General features: G+C 47.8%; 1 protein-coding gene across 1 annotated transcript in view; it reads right to left on the bottom strand.

Moving 5' to 3' along the window:
• TNIK (TRAF2 and NCK interacting kinase) overlaps nt 1–25,591 on the bottom strand; it is a 190,087-nt gene that overhangs the window by 42,946 nt on the left and 121,550 nt on the right. The window contains 8 exon segments of the mRNA XM_054385755.1: nt 1,704–1,910; nt 3,046–3,132; nt 3,604–3,714; nt 14,214–14,418; nt 15,452–15,518; nt 18,748–18,923; nt 24,063–24,141; nt 24,866–24,920. Coding sequence (XP_054241730.1) covers nt 1,704–1,910; nt 3,046–3,132; nt 3,604–3,714; nt 14,214–14,418; nt 15,452–15,518; nt 18,748–18,923; nt 24,063–24,141; nt 24,866–24,920 — 987 coding nt within the window.

Raw genomic sequence — 25,591 nt, 5'->3', positions numbered from 1 at the left:
AAAGAATAAATGGCTTGGAGAGCTTATTGGTGGAAGCTGGAAATGTTCCCCAGCAACAGGAAACCTCATCTGATCTCAATCTGCTTTCAGCAAAGGCTATGAGGCCACATTCTGTTGCTCTTATTCACCTTGTACAGTTCCCAATGCCCTGCTCCCAGTGACAGCATCAAAACCAGACACCTCCTCCACGGAACAGAAGACACAGGCCTTTGTGTTTGAAATGGAAAGCTAAATCCAGCACTTTTCTCCTTCACCCCAGATAAAGAATAAGATTCCTTTTCATGTACCTTTTGTTATAGTTTTGAAGACAGTGCCAGAGGTACTTTAGCAACTTTCTAGAGGATTCAGTCAAAACCAGGCAATGAAAGAGAGTTTAGTCCCCTTTTCCTGCTTGCTACCTACTCTCAACACTTCTGCAGGTGGGCAAGAGAGACCCAGTTCTACAAGAAACTGCAGAGGCACCACCCAGGTGGAAGCCTCTCCTGTTAGAGGTGGCTCAGCACATCTGGAACATCTCATCTGCACACCCACTTACCAAACCTCTTCCACTGGAGGGCTGGAGAACAATGCTGCAAGTCCATGACAGTAAGTCATCTGGCACATCACCAAATGCCTCTGAAGACTAAATGGGAAGGGAATGGGGGAGAAACTCAAGGGAACATAAAAAGGGGAAAAGAGCTTTTGACACCCTCCTCGATCTCTGTGATGGTTTAAATGGCTAAGAACTGTTTCAATTATTTGCTTAGCATTAATTGGAAAGCTGGTTTAATTTCTTGAGCCTTGCATGCTTGCAGGTATTGAGGATGCAGCTGAGGGCTATCTAGGGGAAAGACCAGGAGACAGCTATGTACTGGATGATACATCACATCTCTGCCAGGACTAAAGAGTGCCAGACATTTGGCAGCAGAGCAGTGATCCTGCTTAGTAGGAAGAATAGGCAAGTTATTGAAAGATCTTTGTTCCCAGGAGTAGGGTTACAAAACCAAACTAATTCACCACAAAGATCTTCAGAAAAATTAGTAGTAAGGGTGGGCAGCAGTCTTACTAGAGCCACCACGAAGAGATTCAGGAGAAAGAGTTTGCATCTAATCCTGAAACTGCACTGCAGACAATGCATGTCTTCATCTTTTCAAGACTATTCAAGCCAGGCAATAATTAATATTTGAGATCTCACAATTGTTACAGTTCCTTCTTTTTGCTGGAAAGAAAAAGAAAACTGGCAGCGTGGCTTTGCCTTCCCAAGAATCATGAAAGAAAAGCAACCCCAAGAGATACAGCCCAGAGCACAGGAGGAAACACTGTCTGGTCCCTGTTTGACTATGGGAAACTGAATTAGTGCTCAGCAAGGAACCCTCCGTATTTGCCCCTGACCTCCAGCAGACTTATGGACGTTCCAGGAAGGAGCATTGAGGAGCTCCTGGCATGTCCTCAAGTCCCCAGCTATGGCTGAAGCCCTCTAGGAGGAATCCATCCTTCTCCTTGTATGTCTTTATGGAAAATTCTCCTTCCTCCACTCTCTCTGCTTGCACAAACATAGATGCACACACATGGCACTGAACTGGGAGTGTTTCCAGCACAGCTAATGGCACCTGCTGGAGGCTGACCCAGCAGAGCTCAATCTGCCAATGTATTTTGGACCAAACCACACACCAAGCCCTGCAGATGCAGAGACGAGCCCCACCATGCTCCTCGCTCTTGCCTACCTCCTTGGCCCATGCTGGTTTCTCGCTGGCATTTATCCCTTCTTTGTAATGGTAGAGAGGTTTCTTCTCTGCCGGCCTCTGGTCCTGCCGCTGCTGCTGCTGCTGCTGCTGCTGCTGGAGGGACACCAGGTAGTCCCTCTCCTGCTGGAGCTGCCTCTGCAGCCTCTCTGCTTGCCGCTGCTCCTCCAGCTGCTTGCGCTTGTACTCCTAACCCAGAAGAAAGCACAGTGACACGGGTGCCTGGCCAGCCTGGAAACGCAAGGCTGCAAACTCCAGGGCTGCTTGGGTGGAAAATGGGGCCTGAGTATCTGAAAGGCTGTTTTCTAGCAAAGCTCATGTTGAAAGAGCTGCAAAGCATCCCAGAAGAGAGATAGCTGGGAGGACAGAGCCAACAAATGCAGAGTTGAGATCCCACACTTTGCAGCCAGTGAACTGCTCCGGCTGCTGGGGATGGGGGCACACCCTGCCAGATCCCCTGAGGTCCAGTTAGGAGTTACCAGGGACTTTGCCCAGATTTTTTTGGATGGGAAAAACAAAGGATCAATCCAATGAAGTACTAAACATCATCTGGTCAGACAAAGGGTGGCTGAAGCCAAGTCCTCTGTAAACCCAGTTCACTGGTTGTGGGAAGGGCAGCACAGCAGAGCCAACTGTGTGATCCTTCTGAAGCCCTATGGCTTTGTGAGGTTTAATGAGCAAATAATTTGGAAAAGGCCTTTTTAATAGGCAAGGGCTTGTGTGAGGGTTTTCCTTTTCCCTAAATAAAATTAGTAGCAAGAGCAAAAGAAGAATAATCCCTGCGGATTAAAAGACAATGCAGTAACAGCTACCAGCATTAAAAAGGGTAACTCAAACCCAAATTAAATTAAAAAAAGAGAACATCTAGGATGCAAACAGCACAAGAGGGAACATATAGCATTCCTGCGAGGAAAGGAAAACAAAAGCCTTCACTTGGAACATGAAACCCCACTCGGCAGGGTGGGTTTGCTGGGTGCAGGCCCACAGCAGCTTGACCACACTCCAACATGCTGCAAACAGCCTTCAGAATGATGCAGCAACAACGAGGCTGCTCCTCTCCCGAAGGCAGGAGCATGCTGATGCCACAGAAGGGATGCAACCAGAGAGCTCTGCGCCATGAGGCACCCGGCCTGAAGTGGCTGCGGGGAACCGAGGCATGCTCAGAGCCACAGAGCAGGGCGGGAGGCTCTGGGTCTGGCCGTGACAGTGGAGTCCCCCAAGTCTCAGCATGGCAGGAGGCACCTGGGGGACGTGGGTGCACGCAGGCACATGCGGACATGACACAGGCAGAAAGCGGCAAGCGTGGCCAGGGCTTCCCATTTACCAGAAGTAGTGCTTGCTCCTGCAACAACTGCTGCTGCAGGATCTCTAACTGTCTCTGCTCCTCCTCTAACTGTCGCCTGATGTACTCCTGGAGGCATGGGCAGCAAGGATCAAAGGAAAAAGAGAGAGAAGGTAAAAGAGCCAGTATTTCCCAAGAGCAAGGAGAATGAGGTGGGAACCCACATCCACCCCGCCCGAGAGCCAGCACTGATCAACCAGCCCAGGCACCCTCTGTCCCTGCCCAAAGAGCCCAGGGTGCCCACCACTCTGCAAGGCACCTCTGAGTGTAAAGAGTACAAGCCACTGGGAAACTCCCAACATTAACTGAGAACACCACAAAACCCCACCCCCTAAGAAGAAGTGGGTGGGAAAAATCTGTTCAAAGTGTCCTCACATCTGCGGGCCAGCAAGTGGATCCACAAGGAAATAAATGATGGCAGTGGAAAGTGACACATGCAGCGCTAACAATTAAGCAATTTGCTCTCAAGTAGCAAAAAAATAACTGTGAGAGAATCTCTGATTAGAGGAGGAGGCCTTCATCCCATTCCTGCCAGGTTACCTGCTCGTGCTCTGCGCGCCGCCGCTCCTCCTCCCGCCGCATCTGCTCCTCGTAGTGCCGCCGCTGCTCCCGCTCCTGCTGCTTCCGCAGCTCTTTCTCCCGTCTCTGTTGCTGTGGGGGCGGAAGACACAGCTCAGCACCCCCGATCCTCTCCCCAGGAGCTCAAAGTCCTTCACATGATTTTTGGGGAGCCACCTTTCCCACTGACCCACTGATCCTTGTCTGCTGAAGGAGAGGCATTGCCAGCAGGCAGGTCCATTTAGGGTGGCAGAGGGGCTTGCTGATCCCACCTCATCCCCACTGGCTCCAGTGCCTAGCAAGCACTATGGAAAGCCCACAGCATCCTCCAAACCAGTGCCAAATCATGCACACAATCCCATTTCTTCTCCCTCTTGCAGATGAAACCACACAGACAGTGCATGGTTTCCATTGACCAGCATGTCTGACTGGTGAGGTCTCAAGCACCCAGGAACTGCATGATCCCACTGCTTAAAGGGAAGTCCTATCTCAGCCACAAGGATGAGGGAGGGTGCTGGGGGTCCTAAAACCTGCTAAGAGGGGAACGCATCCCTTCACCATTTGCTGAAACCTGCACTGGACACAGAAGACTCCAAATCCAAAGGTTTTTCCTTTTTGAAACACAAAAATGAGCAGGATTGGGGGACTTCTCTTACAGTCTTCAGGCCATCTCTATTACCTCCCTTCTGGGTGATACCCTTGCTTGCTTCACTCTATAGCATCTTTACTGACAGCAGTCAAGGGGTGATGACCACCTAAGCAGCCTGCTGAGAGCCATCCAGCCTGTCTTGGGCACCTAGGTGACACCTGCAGCCCTAGTTTTTAATCGCTCCTCCAGCCACCTACACCACCCTTGCTCTCCCACCCTGGAAGCAGAAGCCTCACAGCAAGCTGCTGCCTTTCTCTGCCATGGAAGCAGGAGAGCCACAAGCTGCTCCGGGCCACATCAGCAGAGGGCACTCAAAAGCCAGTCTTGGCTCTGGGGCTCCACAGCCTGCCAGAAGTCCATCAGTGCTGCGTGGCTGGGCGCAGCAAGGTGCATGCTGCACTAGCGGGGAGCAACCTGCTGAAGCATAAACCTCAGCCTCTCCTCCCTTTTTCTTCCCCCCAATGCCAAGGCGCAGGCACTGGAGGTGCTGGCAATGCCATGCTCTCCCTAAATCACAGGGAGAGCTGAAGCTGGCAGCTGACACAGGGAGAGCTGAAGCTGGCAGCTGACTACAGTGGCTCTGCCTGAAGAGCTGGCTAAGCCAGCCGGAGACAAAGACGCTTCCACTTGGAACTGCTGCTCCGCACTGAGCCTGGGCTAGGTGGCTGGCTGGATTTGACATCTGCATCTCTCTGCAGAGGAGACAGCTATCTAGAAATAAGTATCTATCTAGATAGCTTCTATAGAGATGCCTATCCCTGTTATAGATATCTGTCTACAAAGATACTACATAAATACTGTAGATACTATACAGATCTCTCTAATAGATAAATACAATAGATCCATCTCTAATGTATATAACAGATATCTAATAAAAGTAGATTATAGATATCTATAGAGATATTGCATTAATATATATATAGGAGATATCTAATACAATAGATTAAACTTTAATATATATTTATAAGATATCTAGTAGATTCTACCATCTATAGAAGTATTACATGTTAGAAGTATTCTAGATATCCGTAGAGGTATTACATACATAGATATTATAGATACTATATAGATCTAACTCTATAATAGTTAACAAAACAGATCCATCTCTTGTATATAATAGATATCTATTATAAATATCTATTATAAATATCTATATCTAGATATCTATTATAGATATCTATTATAAATATCTATAGCTAGATATACCTATATCTAGATATATCCCTAGATATATCTATCTATATATAAAAAGATATTGCATTGATACTACAGAAGTATGTAGATTTATCTCTACAAGATATCTAATACAATAGATAATTAGCTCCAACACAATTAGATCTTTAATACATAAGAGATCTATTACAGCAGGCTACAGATCTCTATAGGGATACTGTATTGATATTATAGAATCATATAGATCTATCTCTACAAGATATCTAATGCAAAAGTTTCACCTTTAATACACATTTACATCTAATACAGTAGATTACAGATATCTTAGAGATATTGCATTGTTGTTATAGCTACTACAGAGATCTATGTAATAGATCCCTACTATCTATATCTAATAGATCTACTCTGTTGGATATCTATTATAGATAACACAATTGTATGACAGATAGTAAATTTATATTCTGTATCTGTTCTACAGTCTACAGAAGAGAATTTAAAGGACATCTGCACTCTGCCACAGCCATTCTCTATTCTATATATCTCTCCCTGTATGTCTCTTATCTCTCCCTGTATGTCTCTAGAGACAGCCATCTACATCTGTCTTTTATAGACATACACCCAGAAAGACAGATCCATCTATAAACAGACCTATAGGTATTTTAACACACATTTAAAGATACCTCCACATCTCAGCACAGGGAGGAGCCGTTGCCTGTCTGGCTGCTACCTCCTCACCCTCAGGTGACATCCACAGCCACCCTGCACAGGGACAGGGATCAGTTCCTTTGGCTTCATGCTGGAGCCGGAGCACAGCTCTAGTGCCACCTATAGACACATTCATCAGCGCTGCTCCTCCCTGCTCGCCTCGGGGAAGGGAAATCACATCCAACCTGGAATAACCTGGCAGCTCCAGACTCCGGTGTGTCCCACGCCCGCCGCAGTCGCTGGCCCTGCCCATGCGGGCGGCGGCCATGTGTTACTCGGCGGAGCACACGCCCGTCCTCGGCCAGCCCAACAAAACCAGGGCTGCCCCTGCGTTATGGAACTCCATGCTAGAGACTGCAGAGGACATGCCACCAGGATGTCGCCTCTGCAGATGGGACAGCAATACATGGGATTTCTTGGCTTTGCCAGTGCTCCCTGACCTCCTTAGATGATGTTACTTAGTGATGGTCACTGCTCCCATGACCTCAGGAGCATGGATCTTTTGACTAGCAGCTTGAGTACAGGTTGCCTTGAGCTTCCAATCACAGTGTGGAACACACTCGTTTTGGAGTGGGTTTTAATGCTTTATATTTTAGTTAAAGTAGCATACTGCTGAATAAAAGCACATAATGGTTGTGTAGGCTGGGCTTGGCTGGCAGGAGGCAAGGCCCTGAATGCCACTGCTATTTCTTAAACAAAACCCACCTGACAGGTCTTTATCTCCAGTCCAGCAGGCAAGCAAAGCCAAATCCCTCCAAGGAAGGAGGGAAAAGAGTTTTCCCCAGGGAGGAAGCAGTGTACCACCATCCTCTCAAGGTACTATATGCCCAGTAGCTCTGGGGAGCTTGCCCCACTTCTAGCCTCTCTCCTGGAAGTCAGCATCTAACCTCCGCACTGCAAAGCCTACTTAACCCCAGACACTGGGAACTGAGATGCCCAGGCACAGCTTGCTTTCCAAGCCAGGCCTGATGCTCTTCTGCATTATTTAAAGGACCCCTGCACTCTGCCACAGCCAGGCTCATGGGGCTGAAGCTGTGAGTGGGATGCAATACATACATCCATGGAGGCCAGCAGCACAGCACTTCCCTCCAGCTCAGCAGCATTGTTGTCAGGTCACATTATAAGCAAGTCATTTGTCACAGTCGCGTTATGAGCACCTTCAGCTAAGCACTGTGGTGCCACCCCAGCCTCCTGGCATGCTCAGCCTTCTCCCTTGCATGACCACTCTTGCACAGCTGCCAAACATCTGGAGAGGACCTGGCACTGCAGTGGGTGAAGCCTCCAAGCAACACTCCATCTCCCTTCCATCTCTGCTCACGCCAATGCTGAGCAGCACCAGGATGGTTGGGACCCTGTTTAAATTAGGGCTTGAGCTCAGCAGAAAACTGCATGTATTCACTATTCAGTGTTCACAGAAAGAAAAATTTGCCTCCTTTTCTCCCTGTTTTCTGCCCTCCCTCTCCCACTGTGAATGCACACTTCCCACGTTTCTCCAAGCCTGAAACTACTGTGTATTTACACTACCCAGATCTATTATTCATGCGAGGCAAGAGTGCCAATTAATTAGGACTGCATTTATATAACTCTGCAGGTAAAGCTATATGTAGCTTCTTGTAAGCCAGAACGGGATCTTATTTGCGCTGCACCAGAAATGACAGGTTTTAAATATTGATGAGGGAAGACACACGAAGGGAAAACCTCTGGTGAGAAGGCCCTTGGAGGCCTGGCATGAAACAAGGACTTCAAAGGAGCAAGCTCCCTTCCCTAGATCAGACACATTCAGGGCTACGAGCAATCAGCGAGCTGCAGCCACCCTGTGAACTGGGAGAGGCACCAGCACTTGCAAGAAGAGGCACCTGGAAACTTCAGCTGTTGCTCCCAAACATGAGCGTGAGCCAGAAGAGAAAGAGAAGGGGAATTCCAAGTGACAAATGAAAACAAATATTCTAGGTGGTTGCATTGTTGTGACAGGCTCATTTATCTGAGGCACCAGGGAAAGAGTGACTGTGGCTGGAACATCATCTTTCCTGACACACCAAGCACTGGAGCATGGAGAGGTGTTTCCCACTGGTAAAGAAACTGGGTCAGAGGTTCCCACCATGGCAAACAGGGATCTGATATGCTCTAAACCATCACAGGAGGTTTTTAGTTGGGATCATTGTGAATGGATGCTCCAAGCAGGAAAAAGTTCATACTTCAGAAACCAGGAGCTCTATGTGCTTTCTAAGCAGAGAAAGATGAGGGAGACCTAAGGCTTAGCACATACCTGTACTGCAAGAGCTGCTGTACTGCAGCTCTTCTTGAAAACAGATACAGGTCTGCTGCCAGGATCATTGCAGTGCCCTGTGTGCCCATACTACTGTGAGGAGGCTGTCATCTTAATGAAAATGCTCCTACAAGCTATGTGACACCTGCATATGTGAAGAAAATATCAACCACCATTTCAGCTAACCTAAACTTATCTATAATTAACTACTGGATATTTTTTTCATTGCTTTATATAAGCTTCCAGTAGATGGTCTTCTGCTTGTTAACATAGAAAAGAGCTGCAGCAATTTTTCATCCCCTGAACATCCAGCTCTGTAACTGCACTGAATGAAACCTCACACGCAAACAGTAAGATGTTGAGATTTGCCTTGTATGGTTCCTGTAAAGATCTGCCCCTTCCTTCCATACCTAGAAAGGAAAAAACATCCACAACTGGGCAGAAAAATGAGGTTACATAAAGCCCTGCCTGACTACAGCTGCTCACTGCTGCCAAGGGGTCTGCCCAGAGATTTGTCTTGCAGGATCCCTAAAGCTCCTGACCAGGAGACGTGTTATTCCTACAGCTCAGCTGGAGTTTTGGTGGTTAAACTGGTGCAGCAAGGCTCATTCTGTGCCAGCAATAAATGGAGGGCTTATTAGGAAACTATATATATCTAATATATGTATACACAGGGAAAAATTGAAATATATTCAAAACCTATTCACCCTTCTGCATTACATAAATATGTTCTTAGTGCTATTTGATCTATTGATATTTAAATCTCTTAGTTTGGGGCTTTTTTTAGGGGTTAGTTTTGGTGCACATTCTGAATTCACAGGATGAACTTTCTGCCCATGGGAAAACAAAGCTGTAACTCTATGTCCACAAAGGTCCCAGTTTCAAAGCTAGCCTGGGGGATTTTTACTTCCACTGCAATTAAAGACAGCTGCAAATCTAAATCTCTTTGGTTGCCTGTAAGAAGATTCAGCATTAAAGAAGGAAATTGGTCAGCTGTTGAAAAAGGAGACCCAACTGTCTGACAGATGCAAGAAGGCATGCAAAGGATGGCAGCAGGCCTCAGGGGCAGCATGAAGTGCATCAAGAGGCCACCTTAAGACTTCCTCACTTGACTTTTTGGTACATGCATTTGATGTTATCGACAGACTAACATTATGAGATGGTGGATTTCCCCCAGAAAGGCTGTAAAAATGAGAGGTACTTTGTCAGAGGTTCAGAAATTCTGGTTTAGGAAGATAGAGATGACAGAAAAAAATGGGACTGCTTCATTTTGAGCTCTGCTGAGTGAGGAAACAAGAGCTCTAACACCTGGCACTATTTAAAGACAAGACTGGAAAGCCACACACAAAAAAGTATCTCCTGAAAGTCTGCACTGGCAGAGAAATGGACCAGTTATCCCCCTAGCAGCCCTTTCCCCAGCTTTTCTTGCTGTGCATCTCCAGTACAAATTGACTCCAGGCATTTTTGAGCTTGGCATCCTCCTAAGTCAATCCTTTTGCTGCTGCACTGGGCTCAGCCTGGCCACCTTTACAGTGTCTTATGATGAGTCAGGGCTCTTCCTATAAGCACAGGAACATGCCTGGCAGTACTATAGGCTGACTTAGTAGCCCCAAAAGCCACCAGCTTCAAGAGTTCATTTGTCCTGGATGTTCTATTGGGTTTTAAAAGTCAAGAATACAGTAATTTGAGCCTTCCACTGACCTCTCCCCCTAGAGATCTGCTAGCACAGTGCTGCTTGCTCCAGACACACCCCATCTTAGTCAGACCATAAAGCAATACAGAAGAAACCCTGTTCCCATTTAACCAAAATAATCCAGAACCATGAGCCAACAACCAAAGTCAGTGCAAAGCTGGCGTAAGAAAAAGGAAAGAGGCCAAAAGGCAACAGCCTGGCTGCTGCTGAAGGGGGTGGGGGGTGTTGTGATGGGTATGAGAGCTGGAGCAGCACTGTTCTCGGGAGCAGAGCTGTGGTGGCATGGATGGAGCGTGCTGGGTGCCTCTGGGCTGTGGTATCAAACTCAGCACAGCAGTGACAGCTGCTGTTTGGTACCTCAGTCCAGCCATCAGATGCTTCCTGCTCTAAAATATCTGGGAAGAACAAAGACCAAACTCTACCCACTACTAGCTGGCTGTGCTAGAAACAGTGGACTAGCCCGGGGGTACAAACCCCTTCCTGTGTCCAGAGGCACAAGCAGCATCGCTCTCCACAGTGGACACTTTGGCTCCTCCCTGAGCTGGAGGGGTAGATGCTCGAAGTTGTTGTGCAGCTCCCCTATCCCACTCCCTGCAGCCACACAAACCTTTCTGTTTGCTAATCTCTGCCTCTGTTATTTCTCTGTTTTTTTCTGCAGCAGACCATGACAGATACATGACACCTTGCAGCCAGCAAAGCCACAGCCAACTGTGCCAGGGAGTGTCCCTGCTGCAACCCACCGTGTTTGCAACAGAAGGTTTGTACCTCTTCAAGGACTCTTGCTTTAATCCTCACCATGGCAACTCATTTCTTGCTCACCACACTAACAGTGTCTAATAGAAATGAGAGTTCACTCTGCTCCAGGGTTGCAGATGCCAGTGAAGCTAAACCTGCCTGGATGGACCTGTTGAGTTGCTCAAACATGTCCAGAGAAGGGCAACAAAGCTGGGGAAGGGTCTGGAGCATAAGCCCTATGAGAAGCTATTGAGGGAGCTGGAGTTCTTTAGCCTGGAGAAGAGGAGGCTCAAGGGAGACCTTATTGCTGTCTACATCTACCTGAAGGGAGGTTGTAGCCAGATGGGGGTTGGTCTCTTCTCCTAGGCAACCAGTGACAGAACCAGAGGACAGTCTCAAACTGTGCCAGGGGAGGTTTAGGCTGGATGTTAGGAATAAATTCTTCACAGAAAGAGAGATTGGCCATTGGGATGTGCTGCCCAGGGAGGTGGTGGAGTCATCATCCCTGGAAGTGTTTAAAATAAGACTGGATGAGGCACTCAGTGCCATGGTTTAGTTGATTAGATGGGTGATATGTTGGACTTGATGATCTCAAAGGTCTTTTCCAACCTGGTTAATTCTGTGATTTTGTGTGATTCTGTCATTCTGTGAGAAGATGGGCACCCAGGAAGATGTTGAGGCCATGGCAGCCACCTGCTCTGCCCTAATTTTGTTTGAGCCCATGGGGCTGATGATGGCAGTGGCCCCACAGAGAGGAGGGCAGAAGGTGCCCCTCGGTTACAATCCCACTGTCTATCCCCTCTTCTCTGACATGGCAAGAGCATGGAAATGTCTCTTCAGCACCTTTGCTCCAGCAGACATCTCCCTTTCAATGTTGGTCTGAAAACTGTCAGGCAGCTGGGAAGAAGGCAATGGGTGAAGAGCCCTGGGGGGTATCAGAGTCACCATAAACAGATGCATTGATTTTAAATCCTAGTTATGGTGTCATTAGCTTTTAATGACATGGGGGAAAGGATGGGGGGAACTGGCAGAGCCCAGGGGGTCTGTGCAGAGCCTGGCCCCACAAGACAGTGCCTTCATAGCTCAGGGCTGAGCTCACCAGCTTAGCAAGGGGATTAGTCCTCCATTCAAAACCTGCCTAGGAAGCAGCAAAGAGAGGGAACAATTTTCTTATATCTGAAGAGAACATATTAATACAGCAGCAAGCATTGTATTCATTACAGGATTGCAGCTAATCTGATGTCTGCTTTTATTCTGCTGCTGTTCTGCTCCTGTACTGCTGGCAGCAAGCAGACTGGGACAATGGCAGAGCCAGGCTTCCTTATGATGGTCTCAGATAAAACTTCCACTGGGGCATGGGATTTTAGGGTGCTCTAGGTGCAAACCTTGTCCCCTCTCAGTGCAGCCCATGAGCTCTGGGCAGGGTGCAGGACACAAGCAATGCCTGACCTATGACGTACTGAACATGTGTGAAGGTCTGTGAAGGTCAGACACCACGACAGACTAACATAGTTACCAGACTGAAAAAATGCTTGGCTTGGGGTTTGCCCAAGTTTGTTTTGCCCTGCAGGGGTTCAGAAGACCACCTCGAAGAGGGGCCCTACCATCACCATCATTACTATCATCAGCTGCTTGAAATTCCTTCCTGCTTGTGCCCCTGGCCTGGGGGCATTCCCCAGCAGAGGGGGAGTCAGGTTAAACCTGCAGACACTCTGGCTCATGCAAATTAAGGGGGTGGTTGCTCTAACAGTCCATCTATTGCAAGTTGTTTTTTCAGACATATCAGTCACCTACTCAGAAAGCTAATTGAATTACCCTTAACTATGAACACTTCAGGCAGGCACTTGGGGTGAGTTCAGTGTGAGGCAACAGCTGTCTTTGTGCAAAATCCCATCAAAAACCTAAGAGCAGTGGAAAAGCAAAACCTTATTTTTTTGTAAACTTCTGCAATCCAAGAACCAGGAACTCAACCAAAAGTGAGCACTTCCTACAGAGTGCATGACCAGGTCAAGCAGCTCAGGGACACCCACAGCTGGATTTTAAGTGGGGTGGATAATTTTATGACCAATTGTATTTGTAGCTGGTATGTTAAGACAAGGGTAATGAAATCTTATGCTGTGGGGCACGTATGGATCATTGCACAAGTCAGGCAGGCATCTGCCCCTCCTCCACAAGGGAAATTGTAATTGGCAGGGACTGGAAAGACTGGAGTTCAAATTAGGGATGAAAGGGGACACAAGTGGCACATGAATCTGGGAAAAGGGCAGATGGAGCATTTCAGCTTCTTCTCCACTGCAACAGTTCACAGCAGCAAGTAATGATCATGAACTTGACTGGTGTCTGGACCATAAGAGTTTTGCTGCCTTGACTGAATGCAGCTATCACCCCAGTAATGGGCTAACTCTGCTCAGCAGTTCCAGGGATCCCTTTAAGTTTGATATTTCAAGGGTTTGTTTAGAACAAACTATCTCTATTACCTTCACAAAAGCTGGCAACAATGTGGTGAGAAGAGCAGCTGGAGATGGGTTTATGAAAAGATGAGCAGGAGGGTTTGACCAGCACAACAGAACATCCACTGGGAGTCCTAGTGGATGGAAGGTTGACCATGAGCCAGCAATGTGCTCTTGTGGCCAACAAGGCCAATGGTATCCTGGGTTGTACTAGAAGGGCTGTGGTCAGTAGGTCGAGAGAGGTTCTCCTCCCTCTCTACTCTGCCCTGGTCAGGCCACATCTAGATTATTGTGTCCAGTTCTGGGCCCCTCAGTTCAACAAGGACAGGGAGCCGCTTGAAAGAGTTCAGTGCAGAGCCACAAAAACGATGAAGAGAGTGGAACATCTTCCTAACGACGAGAGACTGAGGGGCTGGGGCTCTTCAGCTGGGAGAAGAGGAGACTGAGGGTGACCTCAATGTTTATAAAGATGTAAGGGTGAGTGCCAAGAGGATGGAGCCAGGCTCTGCTGGGCGATGCCCAATGACAGGACAATAGGCAATAGGGTGGAAGCTGAGACAAAGGAAGTTCCATGGAAACAGGAGGAAGAATTATTTCACTGTGAGGGTGACAGAACACTGGAACAGGCTGCCCAGGGGGGTTGTGGAGTCTCCCTCTCTGCAGATATTCAAGACCTGCCTGGATGAGTACTTGTGTGACCTGGTATAGGTGATCCTGCTCTGGCAGGGGGTTGGACTAGATGATCTCTGAAGGTCCCTTCCAGCCCCTGACATTCTGTGACTCTGTGATTTGGGGTTACCAGCTAGAGAGGCCAGGACACGATCTTCTCAAGCCAGGCTGAGAGCAGTCACTTGGGACCTGCACCCAGAAATGCTCCTGATCCTCCTGAAGCCAGCCCATCGCTTTGCTCTGCTCAGTTACCTCCTCCAGCCTTCGCCTCTGCTCCTTCTGCTCCTCGATCCGCTTCTGCCGCTCGGCCAGCAGCTGCCGCTTGTGCTCCTCGTTCTCCCGCTGCTGCTGCTCCAGCTGCTGCCGGCGCAGCGCCTCGGACCGCTCCTTGTTCGCCAGCTGCAGCCTCAGGAAATCTCGTCTCAGCGTCGACTCCCCAGGCAGGTTTAGGATGGAGCTGCGCGGGAGAGAAGCATCAGAGAAGATTCCTCTCCCTGCATCCTCACACCTCTTGCCCAGGGGTGTTCTGCTTGATTTTGGAGGTTGTGGAGTCTCCTTCTCTGGAGACTTTCAAAACCCACCTGGATGCATTCCTGTGCAGACTACCCTAAGTGATCCTGCTGTGGCAGGGGGGTTGGACCCAATGATCTCTTGAGGTCCCTTCCAGCCTCTGACATACTGTGATACTGTGATTTTCCAATATGGTCCCTCTCCCATTCATCCCAACAGCATCTGAACACCTGATGGAGTTTGGGCAGCAGTGGATGGAAGGATGGGGGTGACAAAAGTGTTGGGGCAAGGCAGCAGACATATTCTAACCCCAACCCTAACCCCAACCCGGCAATTTATTTGCTAAAGGTTTCCTTCACATCAAGTTTCTACCCAAAAGCCTCGTGCTGCAGTGGCACAGGCTATATTTAGCTGTTCACAAAGCACATTCAGCATGAATCATTGCCAGCTATTAAAATACTACATTATCTCAGAGAAACAATGGAATAACCTGATGATAATTACAACAACTCTTGAAAAACATCACCAAAGAGAGAAAAGTCCCAGCCCTACCATGCTCGCAGCACCACTGCGAGGTTTCGTGGGGAAAAGTTACATGGAAGCAGGGAGCAACACTTGGATGTAACGAATCAGATTTTAAAGACTCTTCTTTAAGTTCACCTCACATTTTTTTCCAGTTTAAGTCCACAGATCATCTAGCAGAGGGAAAGTATCCCTGGAGGTTTTTAAGGCCAGGCCGGATGTGGCTCTGGGCAACCTGATCTATTGGGAGGTGTCCCTGTCCATGGCAGGAGGGTTGGAACTGGATGATGCTTGAGGTCCATTCCAACTCTAACAATTCTATCTATGATTCTATGATCTGCTGTGCCAGGGAACACAACTGTGTGCTCAGGCTGTCCTTTTTTCATTTCTAGTTCACATTAGCCTGTAATCCAAGCTGATTTTACACAGAATTCAAGAGATGAAATGCTGATTCTTACCTGGGCTCTCCAGAGTCATTTTCCTCCTCCTCCTCCTCACTTCCACTGTACTCATACTCTGTCTCATCTAGGAACAAAATTGCTCATCAGTGCCCTTTGCTGGACTCATTTGTTGTTTTTTCTAGTGGTTGAAAAACCTCACAGCTCTACAGGCAGAGCAGACAATTCTCTTTCTCTTACAGGACAAAGAATAAGCAGCATTATTTTTCTGCATTTCCTGTTTTTATGGGGGGGCTGCAAGGCCAGGGAGGTTTTCCTGGGTGCTGGCTGGGAAGAGGGATGCAGTTCTGTCTGGAGCACTGTGGGCACAGCAGGCAACAGCCCCAGCAACCACAGACACTCAATGTAAGGATGGGTGTGGTAGTTTTAGGGTATGCCTTTAAAATTTTTCACAGATCTTGAACAGCAAGTGGTAAAATGTAAATAAATCACTATTGGGTGTAAAAAGGAAAATAATGATAATTCTAAACAATCCCACTGGAAAAATAATGGACTTAAGATTTAGTTAAGAAAACTCTCTCTCTCCTCACCTCTTTGCTCTGGGAGATACTACCTTTGTGCTTCTGCTGGCTTCTGCTTGACCTTGGCTGCATTGTTTTGGCTAATTTCTAATGTCCCTCTGCTCCTTTCTCTTGTCCCTTTTTGTGTACAAGGGGGTGGCAGGGTGGGGAGAAGCTATTAGCAGCTCCCTTGATCTTTGGCCAGGGGGTCCTTGTGCTGTTCATTAATTGTAAATACCTGTAAATATTATAAATACTGTATATTTGGTACATATTAATTGATGCACTCATTAATGCATTCCATTGTAGATTGCAATTTGGCTTGTAAATACAGCTTTCATTTGCTTCCAACTGAGCTGGCCTGGCAAATTTAATGTTGGGGGGGAATTTTCAACCTGCCACAATAGGAGGTGTCCAGAAAAATCAGAATCCATTCCCCACAGCAAGGAAGGACAGTGAGTGACCCTCTTCTTTAGGAGGGTTCTTCAAAGGGAGCTGCACCACCAAGCTATTGGAGCCACGGATAGTGGAAGGTGGGATTTGACTACAGCTCTGAAGGCACCAGCTCCTCTCTCCCTAAACATATACTATCCCTATGCAAATCCACGTATTTTCCAGGCAATGAAGACATGTACATAAAAGCCCAACTGCAGTCTTGTGCTACAGACTGTGATTTCTGTTGGGATATAATCTTTTATCGGGTGAAGGGAACAACAGTAAAAGCAAGGCTTGCATTTATCCAATTACTCTCCATCTCTAGGGCCCAACCTCCATCTGCCAGGCTAAACACATTCAATACTTCACTGGGATCCCATCTTATTGTTTTGACTGCAGTGAAATCTATTGCAAGGGGCTGGAAGGTACACATGAAAAATTAATACTGCTGCCAATAAGAAGAGAAATAGTGAGATATTAATTTACTGGCTTCTACAAATGGGCTTTCAAATTAAAATTCAGTTCACAAGCAAGCTAAATACTTTTAATATGTTTCTTTGGCTATCTGATCTTCCTTTCAGAAGACTTTGATAGGGCCTGGAGAGTTCACTGGCAACATTCAGATTAATAGGTTACTCCTAGTCAAGGGGATTGCTCTGGGGCAAGGGTCTTATCTAGATGTAGGTTTGCAGAGCTCTGCTCATCACTGCTGCACCATCGATGTCACGTAGATCAAACAGACTTGGCACGAAATCCGTGAGCTGGGGAAAACTCAGCAGCCTCCCCCCTCCCACACACCAGGACCTGTATGTGCAGACAGGAATTTTACACACAGGTTTTCATGAATCAAAGCTGCAATGTTCCCTGTGGAAATTAACACCTGGGAAAAACAAACAAACAAACAAAACAAAACAAAAAACCCCACAACCAACCAACACTCCCAAAAACCCAACAAAAGTGTCCAGAGAAGGGTAATAAGGCTGGTGAGAGGTCTGGAGCACAGTCCTATGAGGAGAGGCTGAGGGAACTGGGATTGTTTAGCCTGGAGAAGAGGAGGCTCAGGGGTGGTGACCTTATTGCTCTCTACAACGACCTAAAAGGAGGTTGTAGCCAGGTGGGGGTTGGTCTCTTCTCCCAGGCAACCAGCAGCAGAACAAGAGGACACAGTCTCAAGCTGCACCAGAGAAAGTTTAGGCTCGAGGTGAGGAGAAAGTTCTTCACAGAAAGAGTGATCTGCCATTGGAATGTGCTGCCCAGGGAGGTGGTGGTTTCACCATCCCTGGAGGTGTTCAAAAAAGGATTGGACGTGGCACTTGAAGCCATGGTTTAGTTAGTCATGAGGTGCTGGGTGATAGGTTGGACTTGATGATCTCTGAGGTCCTTTTCCAACCTTGTTAATTCTATGATTCTATGACACCATTTTTCACCAGGGGCAAAAAAAAAAGGAGATTTAAAACACTGGTTAGCTCTAGTCACAGTCATCTGTAGGCTTTGTATGAACACTGACTGCTTTGTACAGGCATTTGGGTTTGTTTTGGTGACTGAATCAAATCAAACAGAATTTTCTGATCTCAAAACCCTAAGGAGCATGGTCACACCAAATCATAGCATGGCAAGGGTTGGAAGTGACCTCTGGGGATCACCTAGTTCTACCCCAATGCTAAAAGCAGGTTTGTCTGGAGCAGGTTGAGCAGGAACACACCCCATTAGGTTTGGAATCTCTCCAGAGAAGGAGATTCCACAATTTCTCTGGGCAGCCTGCTCCAAGGCACCATCACCCTCAAAGGAAAGAAGATTTTTCCCCATGTTCTGATAGAACCTCCTGGATTCCAGTATGTGCCTGTTCTGATAGAACCTCCTGGATTCCAGTATGTGCCTGTTGCTCCTTGTCCTTTCACTAGGCACCACTGAAAAGAGTCTGGCCCCATCCCCTTGCTCCCCATCCTTTAGATACTGATGAGCAGTGATTAGGTCCCCTCTTGGTCTTCTCCAGACTAAATAGCTGCAGATCTCTCAGCCTTTCATAAGGGAGCTGGTCCAGTCCCTTCAGCACCTCTGTAGCCCTCCAATGAATTCTCTCCAGCAGTTTGCAGTCTCCCTTGAACTGGGAGGGCACAGAACTGGACACAGTACTCCAGGTGTGGCCTCACTGGGGCAGAGTACAGCTTGTGAGAACAAATGCAGCCATCTGAACAAGGGAATCTGGTACCGAGATCAAGAGCAACCCTTTGCCTTTCTTCCTTCTGCCCAATGCTTCACCCGCATGGGTGCACCTTGGTCCACGCTAGGGGCTGTCAAGCAGAGGTTAAGGATTGTCCCTAGTGTAGCTTCTCCACTAACCCTTCTCTGCTCCCCACTAACCTTTCTCGCCTCGCTTCTTTTTAGTCCTGTCGATGTGGTCCTTGAGCTGGATGCGGACCTGCCGTTCGTTGGGCTGGTCTCGGATGAAGGGATGCTTCATCAGCTGCTCTGTGGTCGGTCTCTGGCTGTGGTTCTTCACTAGGCAGCTCTCAATGAAGGACTGAAACTTTTTAGACCTGCCAAGGATAGAAAAGTAGAGGGGGGGAACAAAAAAAATAGGTAAAAATATTGATTGTTGTAAAGCAGCCTGTAGGCTCTTTGAGAAGATTGGTTGCTTCGCAGTTCTGGCTCAGGCACAGTCCTCCAAGAGGATTCCCACAACCTCTCTGTGGACGTTCAGCACTGTTTCAAAGCTGTGTCATCACATGAGCTCTCAATTACTTCATCCTCTTCTACTCTTCCCAGGCATGCTCCTATCTATGCCTTCCTGGTGCCACTAGGAGAAACCACCCTTCTGCTGAGTCTAGAGGAAGTTGGGAACCATCAGCATGATCAGGGAATTACCAAGTCATCAATGGCAACCAAGAAAAGCCAAGGGAGTGTTTCCTCCCTTCCCTCTGTCCTCTGAAACTGCAGGTAGGAATGAGAGACAACACATACATGTAAATACAATTCCCTAATGCATTGTTTCTCCTATTTTACGGCCCTGGGCTGTGTTTCAAGGAACTCACCTCTCTGAAAACGAGTGGAACAAGCTAGATGGATGCTTTTTCCAGTTTTAATCACCCAACATTACATGGCTTGTTAAAGCTGAGACAATCCCTGGGTGATATTTGCTGCCTGCAGCTCTTCCCTGATTTCTCAGGGAGAGGCACCAGCTCCTAGAGACCACCAAGCCTTGGCTACCCTCACCACAGATCCAGATGAACAGAACATGCATTTTGGGCAGCACATCTTAGGCAGAGGTGGGAATGTGGCTGCAGGTGGCAGAGCCCATCCCCTCCTCACAGCCTGCTAGCCCAGAAACAGTATCAGCTGAAACCATATCAGCCAAAGCTTTAATAAACAAATATCTATCGGTCTCAAGTTCTGTGTATCAAAAGTTTTCCTGGCACCAAATTCATCACACTCTAAACCCAAGAGAACAGAGATCTATAAGACGAGCAACTATACTCTGTGCTGCTTTAGCACTGTCCTGGTTTTGGCTGGGCTAGAGTTAATTTTTTTCCCAGTTGCTGGTATAATGTTGTGGTTTGGATTTAGTATGAGAGTAATGTTGATAACACAGTGGTGTTTTTAGCTGTTGCTAAGTAGGTGTTTATACTAAAGCCAAGGATTTTTCAGCTTCCCATGCCCTGCCAGCAAGAAGGCTGGAGGTGCACAAGAAGCTAGGAGGGGACACAGCTGGGAAAGCTGACCCTAACCAGCCACAGGAATATTCCATGACCAATATTCCATACCAAATGCCCAGTATATCAAGTGGGGGGATTTGGGCAGGAGGGGCTGATCACTGCTCAGGGACTGGCTGAGCATCATTCAGCAGGTGTTTGCCAACTGCACTGTGTACCTCCTGTCTTTCCTGGGTTTTGTTCCACTCTTTTTGTTATCACAGAATGTTAGAGGGGTGAAAGGGACCTCCATAGATGAAATCCAACCCCCCTGCCAAAGCAGGATGACATAGGGCAGGCCTGACAGGAACACATCCAGGTTTTGAAAGTCTCCAGAGAAGGAGACTCCACAACCTCTCTGGGCAGCCTGTTCCAGTGCTCTGTCACCCTCACTGTAAAGAAGTTTCTCCTCATGTTGAGGTGAACCTCCTGGGTTCCAGCTTGTACCTGTGTTGTTCCTTGTCCTATCACTGAGCACCACAGAAAAGAGACCATCACCTTCATCTTGACACCCACCCCTCAGATATTTATAGACATTGGTAAGATCCTTTCTCAGCCTTCTCTTCTCAAGACTAAACAGCTCCAAGTCTCTCAGTCTCTCTTCAAAGGAGATATGTTCAAGTCCTGCAATCAGCCTCACAGCTTTCCATCAGACTCTCTCCAGCAGAACCCTGTCTCTCTGGAATTGGGGAGCCCAAAACTGGATACAATATTCCAGGTGAGGTCTCACCAGGTATCTTTTTATTTCCATTATTAAACTGTTCTTATCTCATCCCACAAGTTCCATTTGTTTTTCAACTCTCCTCATCCCACTGGCAGGGTGGGGAGGGCTGTGTGGTGCTTAGTTGCTCTCTGGGGTTAACCCACGACACACAAATAGGAAAATGTGTGTAAATTACTACCAGAAGCCAGCAGATACTACAGAATTGCATTGGAATTAAAACAATAAGCTTTCAGGGATTTTACTCTTAAGCTGTCAGACTAAAAGTGATTTATCTTATAAGTGCTAATCCATACAAATTGAGATGCAAAAAATAAAATACACTACTGGATCCAATTAAATCCTCCCTCCAGCTTTACTAAAAAGGAAATCTTCCTTCCCCACCTTGCCTCAAAAAGCTCCCAGTGTCTCAGTGTATCCAGAAGGGACAATCCATGTGATGTTCAAATCCACTTTTAAAATATGATTCTTCTCTGTTGGTGTGGAGCTAGAGAGACTCCAGTCCTGCATGTGTGGTCCTGAGCACCCACAAATAGGCTGGGGTGAAGTGGCTGAGAGGTCATCCTCCAATAAATGATGGGTTTGCCCATCTCCTGGGGATGGGGCTGCCAGTGCCCTGTGATGCCCTAAGACACTGTTCCATCTCTTTGAGTTGGCTGAGCAGCTGTGGACAGGGAACACCACCTGTTTTTTCCTGCAATCTTTCTCTCCAAGAATCAAGGCTGTCCAGTGGCAGGAGCTAGAGAAGACAAGAGCTTTCTCCCTGGCTCTGATCCAGGAAGATATGGTCACACATTTCAACCCCTCCCCAGGCAGAGGTCAGCCCACTTCCATGAAACATGCTCTCCTCCACCTCCTGAGCTTTGTAAAGCTTAAATCAATGTTTGCAAAGTCTTTGCAGCTGCTTGGATCAGAAGTGGTATCACAGTGCAAATATCACCTCATTAACAAAGAGGTTTTGTCATCTCTTACAAGGTAGGGCTGGGGAATGCTTAGGGGAACATCACTGAAGCTCAAGTTCATTTCACCTGTGAAAGGCAGGAAGAAGAAAATAAAGCTTTGCTGCTGGCTGGCTTTAACTGGGAAAGAAAATTCTATCAAAGACTCTCATTTCATGGCAACACAGCACTATTTTAAAAGGGAGTGCAAGGATTTAGTAAACTTCTCCTGCCTAGGATTTTGGATTTGAGGCAGCTCTCATGCCTGCCTTCCCACTCAGGGGAACCCCCCTGGCTTACCTTCATAGGTGTTAGAGTCACTTCACTATTTCTTTCCTCTAAGCAAAAAGAGGGTCTGCCCACTTGGTGTGCTTCTGTGTGTCACCATGCACAAAAGCAAGGCAAAACTCAAGATTCAAGTTGAACCTTTCTTCGATTTGTTTTTCTTGTGTCCAAGCTGCTGTGAAAGCCCAGACAAACATCTCCAATCTTCTCAGGTTGGGCTTGCAGAACTCCAGGACCCATCTTGGCCAGGCCCAAAATCTCCAGCTGAGAAGTGAGCCAAGAAAAGCAAGTTTGCCTGGTGTCCCACTGAAAAATAATTCTCTTAAGGGATCAGTGGAGTCCATGGAGCTTTGTCTGGATCCTCTGGAGCTTCTCATGACAACGAAAGCTTGGAAGCTGGATATAGGTTTGAGCTGCCTGGGGTATGTGTCCCAGCTCTGCTGGACAATAGGGATCTCTGTCAGCTCATGGAGGGGTGGCAGAGGCCAGGTGAGCACCACGCTCCCTTGCACTGATTGAAGCTGGAGTTTCATTAGGCTACAACTTCCCAGGTGATCCTTCTCTTGAAGTCCCTGGGATGACATCCCTGGCATGGGCAGAGCACAGCCTTGGACAGACTCCAACCTGGTTCATCATCATGAGACATGCAAGTCTGAGACAGTCACCAGACCTGAGGGGAGGCTGATGCCAAGAAACACTTTGGTCTGCACAAAACACATCTCAGAGCAGAGACTGAAACACCACTTCCACCTCAGCTCCATTTTTGCTTTAAGGAGACAGAGAAATGTTCTGCTTAAAACCTGCTTTAGTCAACTCCCTCTGCCTGGAGGCTGAGGAAGCCTTTGCTGAATAAACAGCATTTCTGCATGACAAAGAAACTCTGAAGTCTCACAATCCTTTTTGTGTTGTAGGAGTGAGGAAAACAAAGTAGGAGACTGGTGATCTGGCAGAAAAAAAACGTGTGCCAACTGTTTTCTCAGCTGGCTGCATGAGGAGCATGAGCACCTTTAACATCCTCTGCAGAGCCAGCCAGGAAAGGTCCTTCTCCTCCTGATTTGGTACTGGAGCAGCTGATGATCAGGCTGACAAAAGTGAGATACCTCCTGCCAAAGCTTGGGTGACTTTTTAGAGGCTGGTCCTAAAATCCCAACATCATGCATCCAGTAGGGAGGACTTCAAGCCCTTCCTGCTCCTCTCCCAGCTGCTGTGACATGCAGTGTTTTCAACACCTACCAGTGGCTCTTCTCCCTTTTTTAATGTCTCACCCACAAGATAATGAGCATAACTTCAAGGAATAAGGCAGAACTTCCTTCTGTGAGCTCAGCCTATCTGGGAGCAAGGGGCAGTGCTGTCTCTCTAACATCTGGCAGATTTTTCCTGACCAAACCACTGCTGAACCTGGGGCAGGCAAACAGCACAAACCAAAGAGAGTTTTTAAGGACTCTGGCTGCCCTGGTACAGAACATACAGTAACAAAACAACATCTGCTGGGCTTCAGCAATATTTTTCCTGCAAGTTTTTATTGGCATGCCCTGCTTTTTTTTTTTCTTTTTCTTTTTTTTCCCTTCAAAACAGTGATGTATTTTTTCCTGCATTTTTTTTTTTTTAAATAAAGCCCAAACTAAGTACAAATCTCTGCATTCCTGGGCCTTCAAGATAAACTATCCTTTTCTTTGGCCTGCATACATGTTTCCACTTGAAAACGGAACCTGACTGGAAAGAAACAGGAGCCAAGCAAAGTGTCATCTGGCTTCAGGCTGCACAAGGTGCTTTGGGAAAGCCAACTCCATGCTCCAAAATGGCAGTGTTAAGAGAGCACTCCCCTCTCTGCCCACCTAGGAAGTCCTCCATCCCTTTGGAACAACTCCAAATTGCCTCTCTGTAGGAGATCAAGACCCAAACCTGCACTCACCTGCTGGAGACCACCACCAACTCCATAAGCTATATAAACATCAACACCAAGTCCCCAGGGTGCCTGGGCTGCAGAAATAAGTTGCTCCAGCAATGCTTTTAGAGTGGTTGAAGATTGAGAAGGAGACTCACCACTTCTTTGATTTCAACCTCGGGGCTGGGTTGCGGGGGATGAGGAAGAGGGCTCTCATGGGGTGCATGTCACAGAGAGCTGCAATTTGCAAGGAGAGGCATTAAACACGGCACAACATCCCACAGGCTCCCCAGAGAGAGGCTACACGTCCAGCTGGGGAGACCTCAGTTTCCTTTGAAGCTACAAGATGTGCATGGGAAGAGGATTTGCAGTGATGAACCCCTACAGACAACCCCTGTCCCAGAGCTCAGGTGAAATCTGATGTCCCCAGCCAAGCAGCAAGTGTGTCCCCCCACCACCACCAGGCTCAGGGCTGGGGCTGGCTGGGGACAGCTGCACTCCTGTGTTGTGTGTCCTCAGCACCCTACCAGGAGCATGGTACAACTCCAGCAGGTGCCAATACACTCTGCTTTATTTGCATTTACCAGCACACAAGGACAGTCTCAGCACAATGCTGAGAAACCACAGCAGTATGACCTGTGCAGACACACCTGCTGAACCCAGCATGTCCCTGCATATGTCACGTGGAGGCTGCTCCCAGCCCTCAGCTCCTTCTCCATCTGGATTTTCTTTGGGGAAGCTGAGTCCCCAGGTGACACATATGGTATTGTGCCTTCACTCACTGCCCATTCTGTCCCCTGGGCCATGCTACTCTGCAGCCTACGTCCCCATGGGCTGCATCTCAGTGAGCCCAGGTTACTTGGGAAACTTTTGGAGGGTGCTTCTTGTGGAGAACTGTGCTCGGCAAACCCCAGCACGTCACACCCAGGGGCAATCAAAGCAGAGCAAGGCAGCTACTTACGGGGAGCGCCTTCTGCCATCTCGATGGCTGTTATCCCCAGAGACCACAAGTCACTCTGTAAGAGAAAGCAGAGGGACTGACATGAGAGGGGAGCTTCATCACAGCAGCAGGCACTGGGTGAGGTGAGAAGTACAGCTTTCCCCAGCTCAGGGGGCTCAGCCCTGTGAGCCAGGTGTCTGTGCCCTCAGCAAGCCCCTGGGTCTACACCTTGGGAACTTGCCTTATCCTTCTGTCATGTGTGGGAGCTTTCCAGGAGGCTCCCAACCCCACTGTTTGTCCCAAGATTTATTTCAAAACCTTCATGTTGTCAGCGTGGGAGGACATGACCACCACTCCCAGTAGCCACGGTGAGGACACTGCTTGATGGGGGCATCTTAATGAGCCCTGTGCACTTACAAAAGAACCCCCAGCTCTTGGATGAGCTGGTGACAAATTCTTCCCCAGCTTCACAGCTGGAGTAAGCAGCAAACCTGGCTGCTGGCTTCCTGCTTAATGCTGGGTGATACACATCCATGGACTTAATGCAATTCCACAGAAAACAGGCTGCCTGGAACGGAGTCAAAACATGAAGTATCTTCAGAGATCTCAGAGGTTCTTGTATCATGGACTGCTCACTAAATGGAAGCCTGAAAAACAGCATTTTGCCAGTAGAAGGAGAAATGGACACTTATTCACCTCATCCCCAAACCCTGCCTGCATGACTGCTTGAGTCTCCTGAGTGATCAG

The sequence above is a fragment of the Indicator indicator genome, chromosome 13 (genome assembly GCF_027791375.1).
Source record: "Indicator indicator isolate 239-I01 chromosome 13, UM_Iind_1.1, whole genome shotgun sequence".
Taxonomy (NCBI): Eukaryota; Metazoa; Chordata; class Aves; order Piciformes; family Indicatoridae; genus Indicator; species Indicator indicator.
The sequence above is the reverse complement of the archived record's forward strand: the minus strand, read 5'-3'. Positions and strand labels throughout refer to the sequence as shown.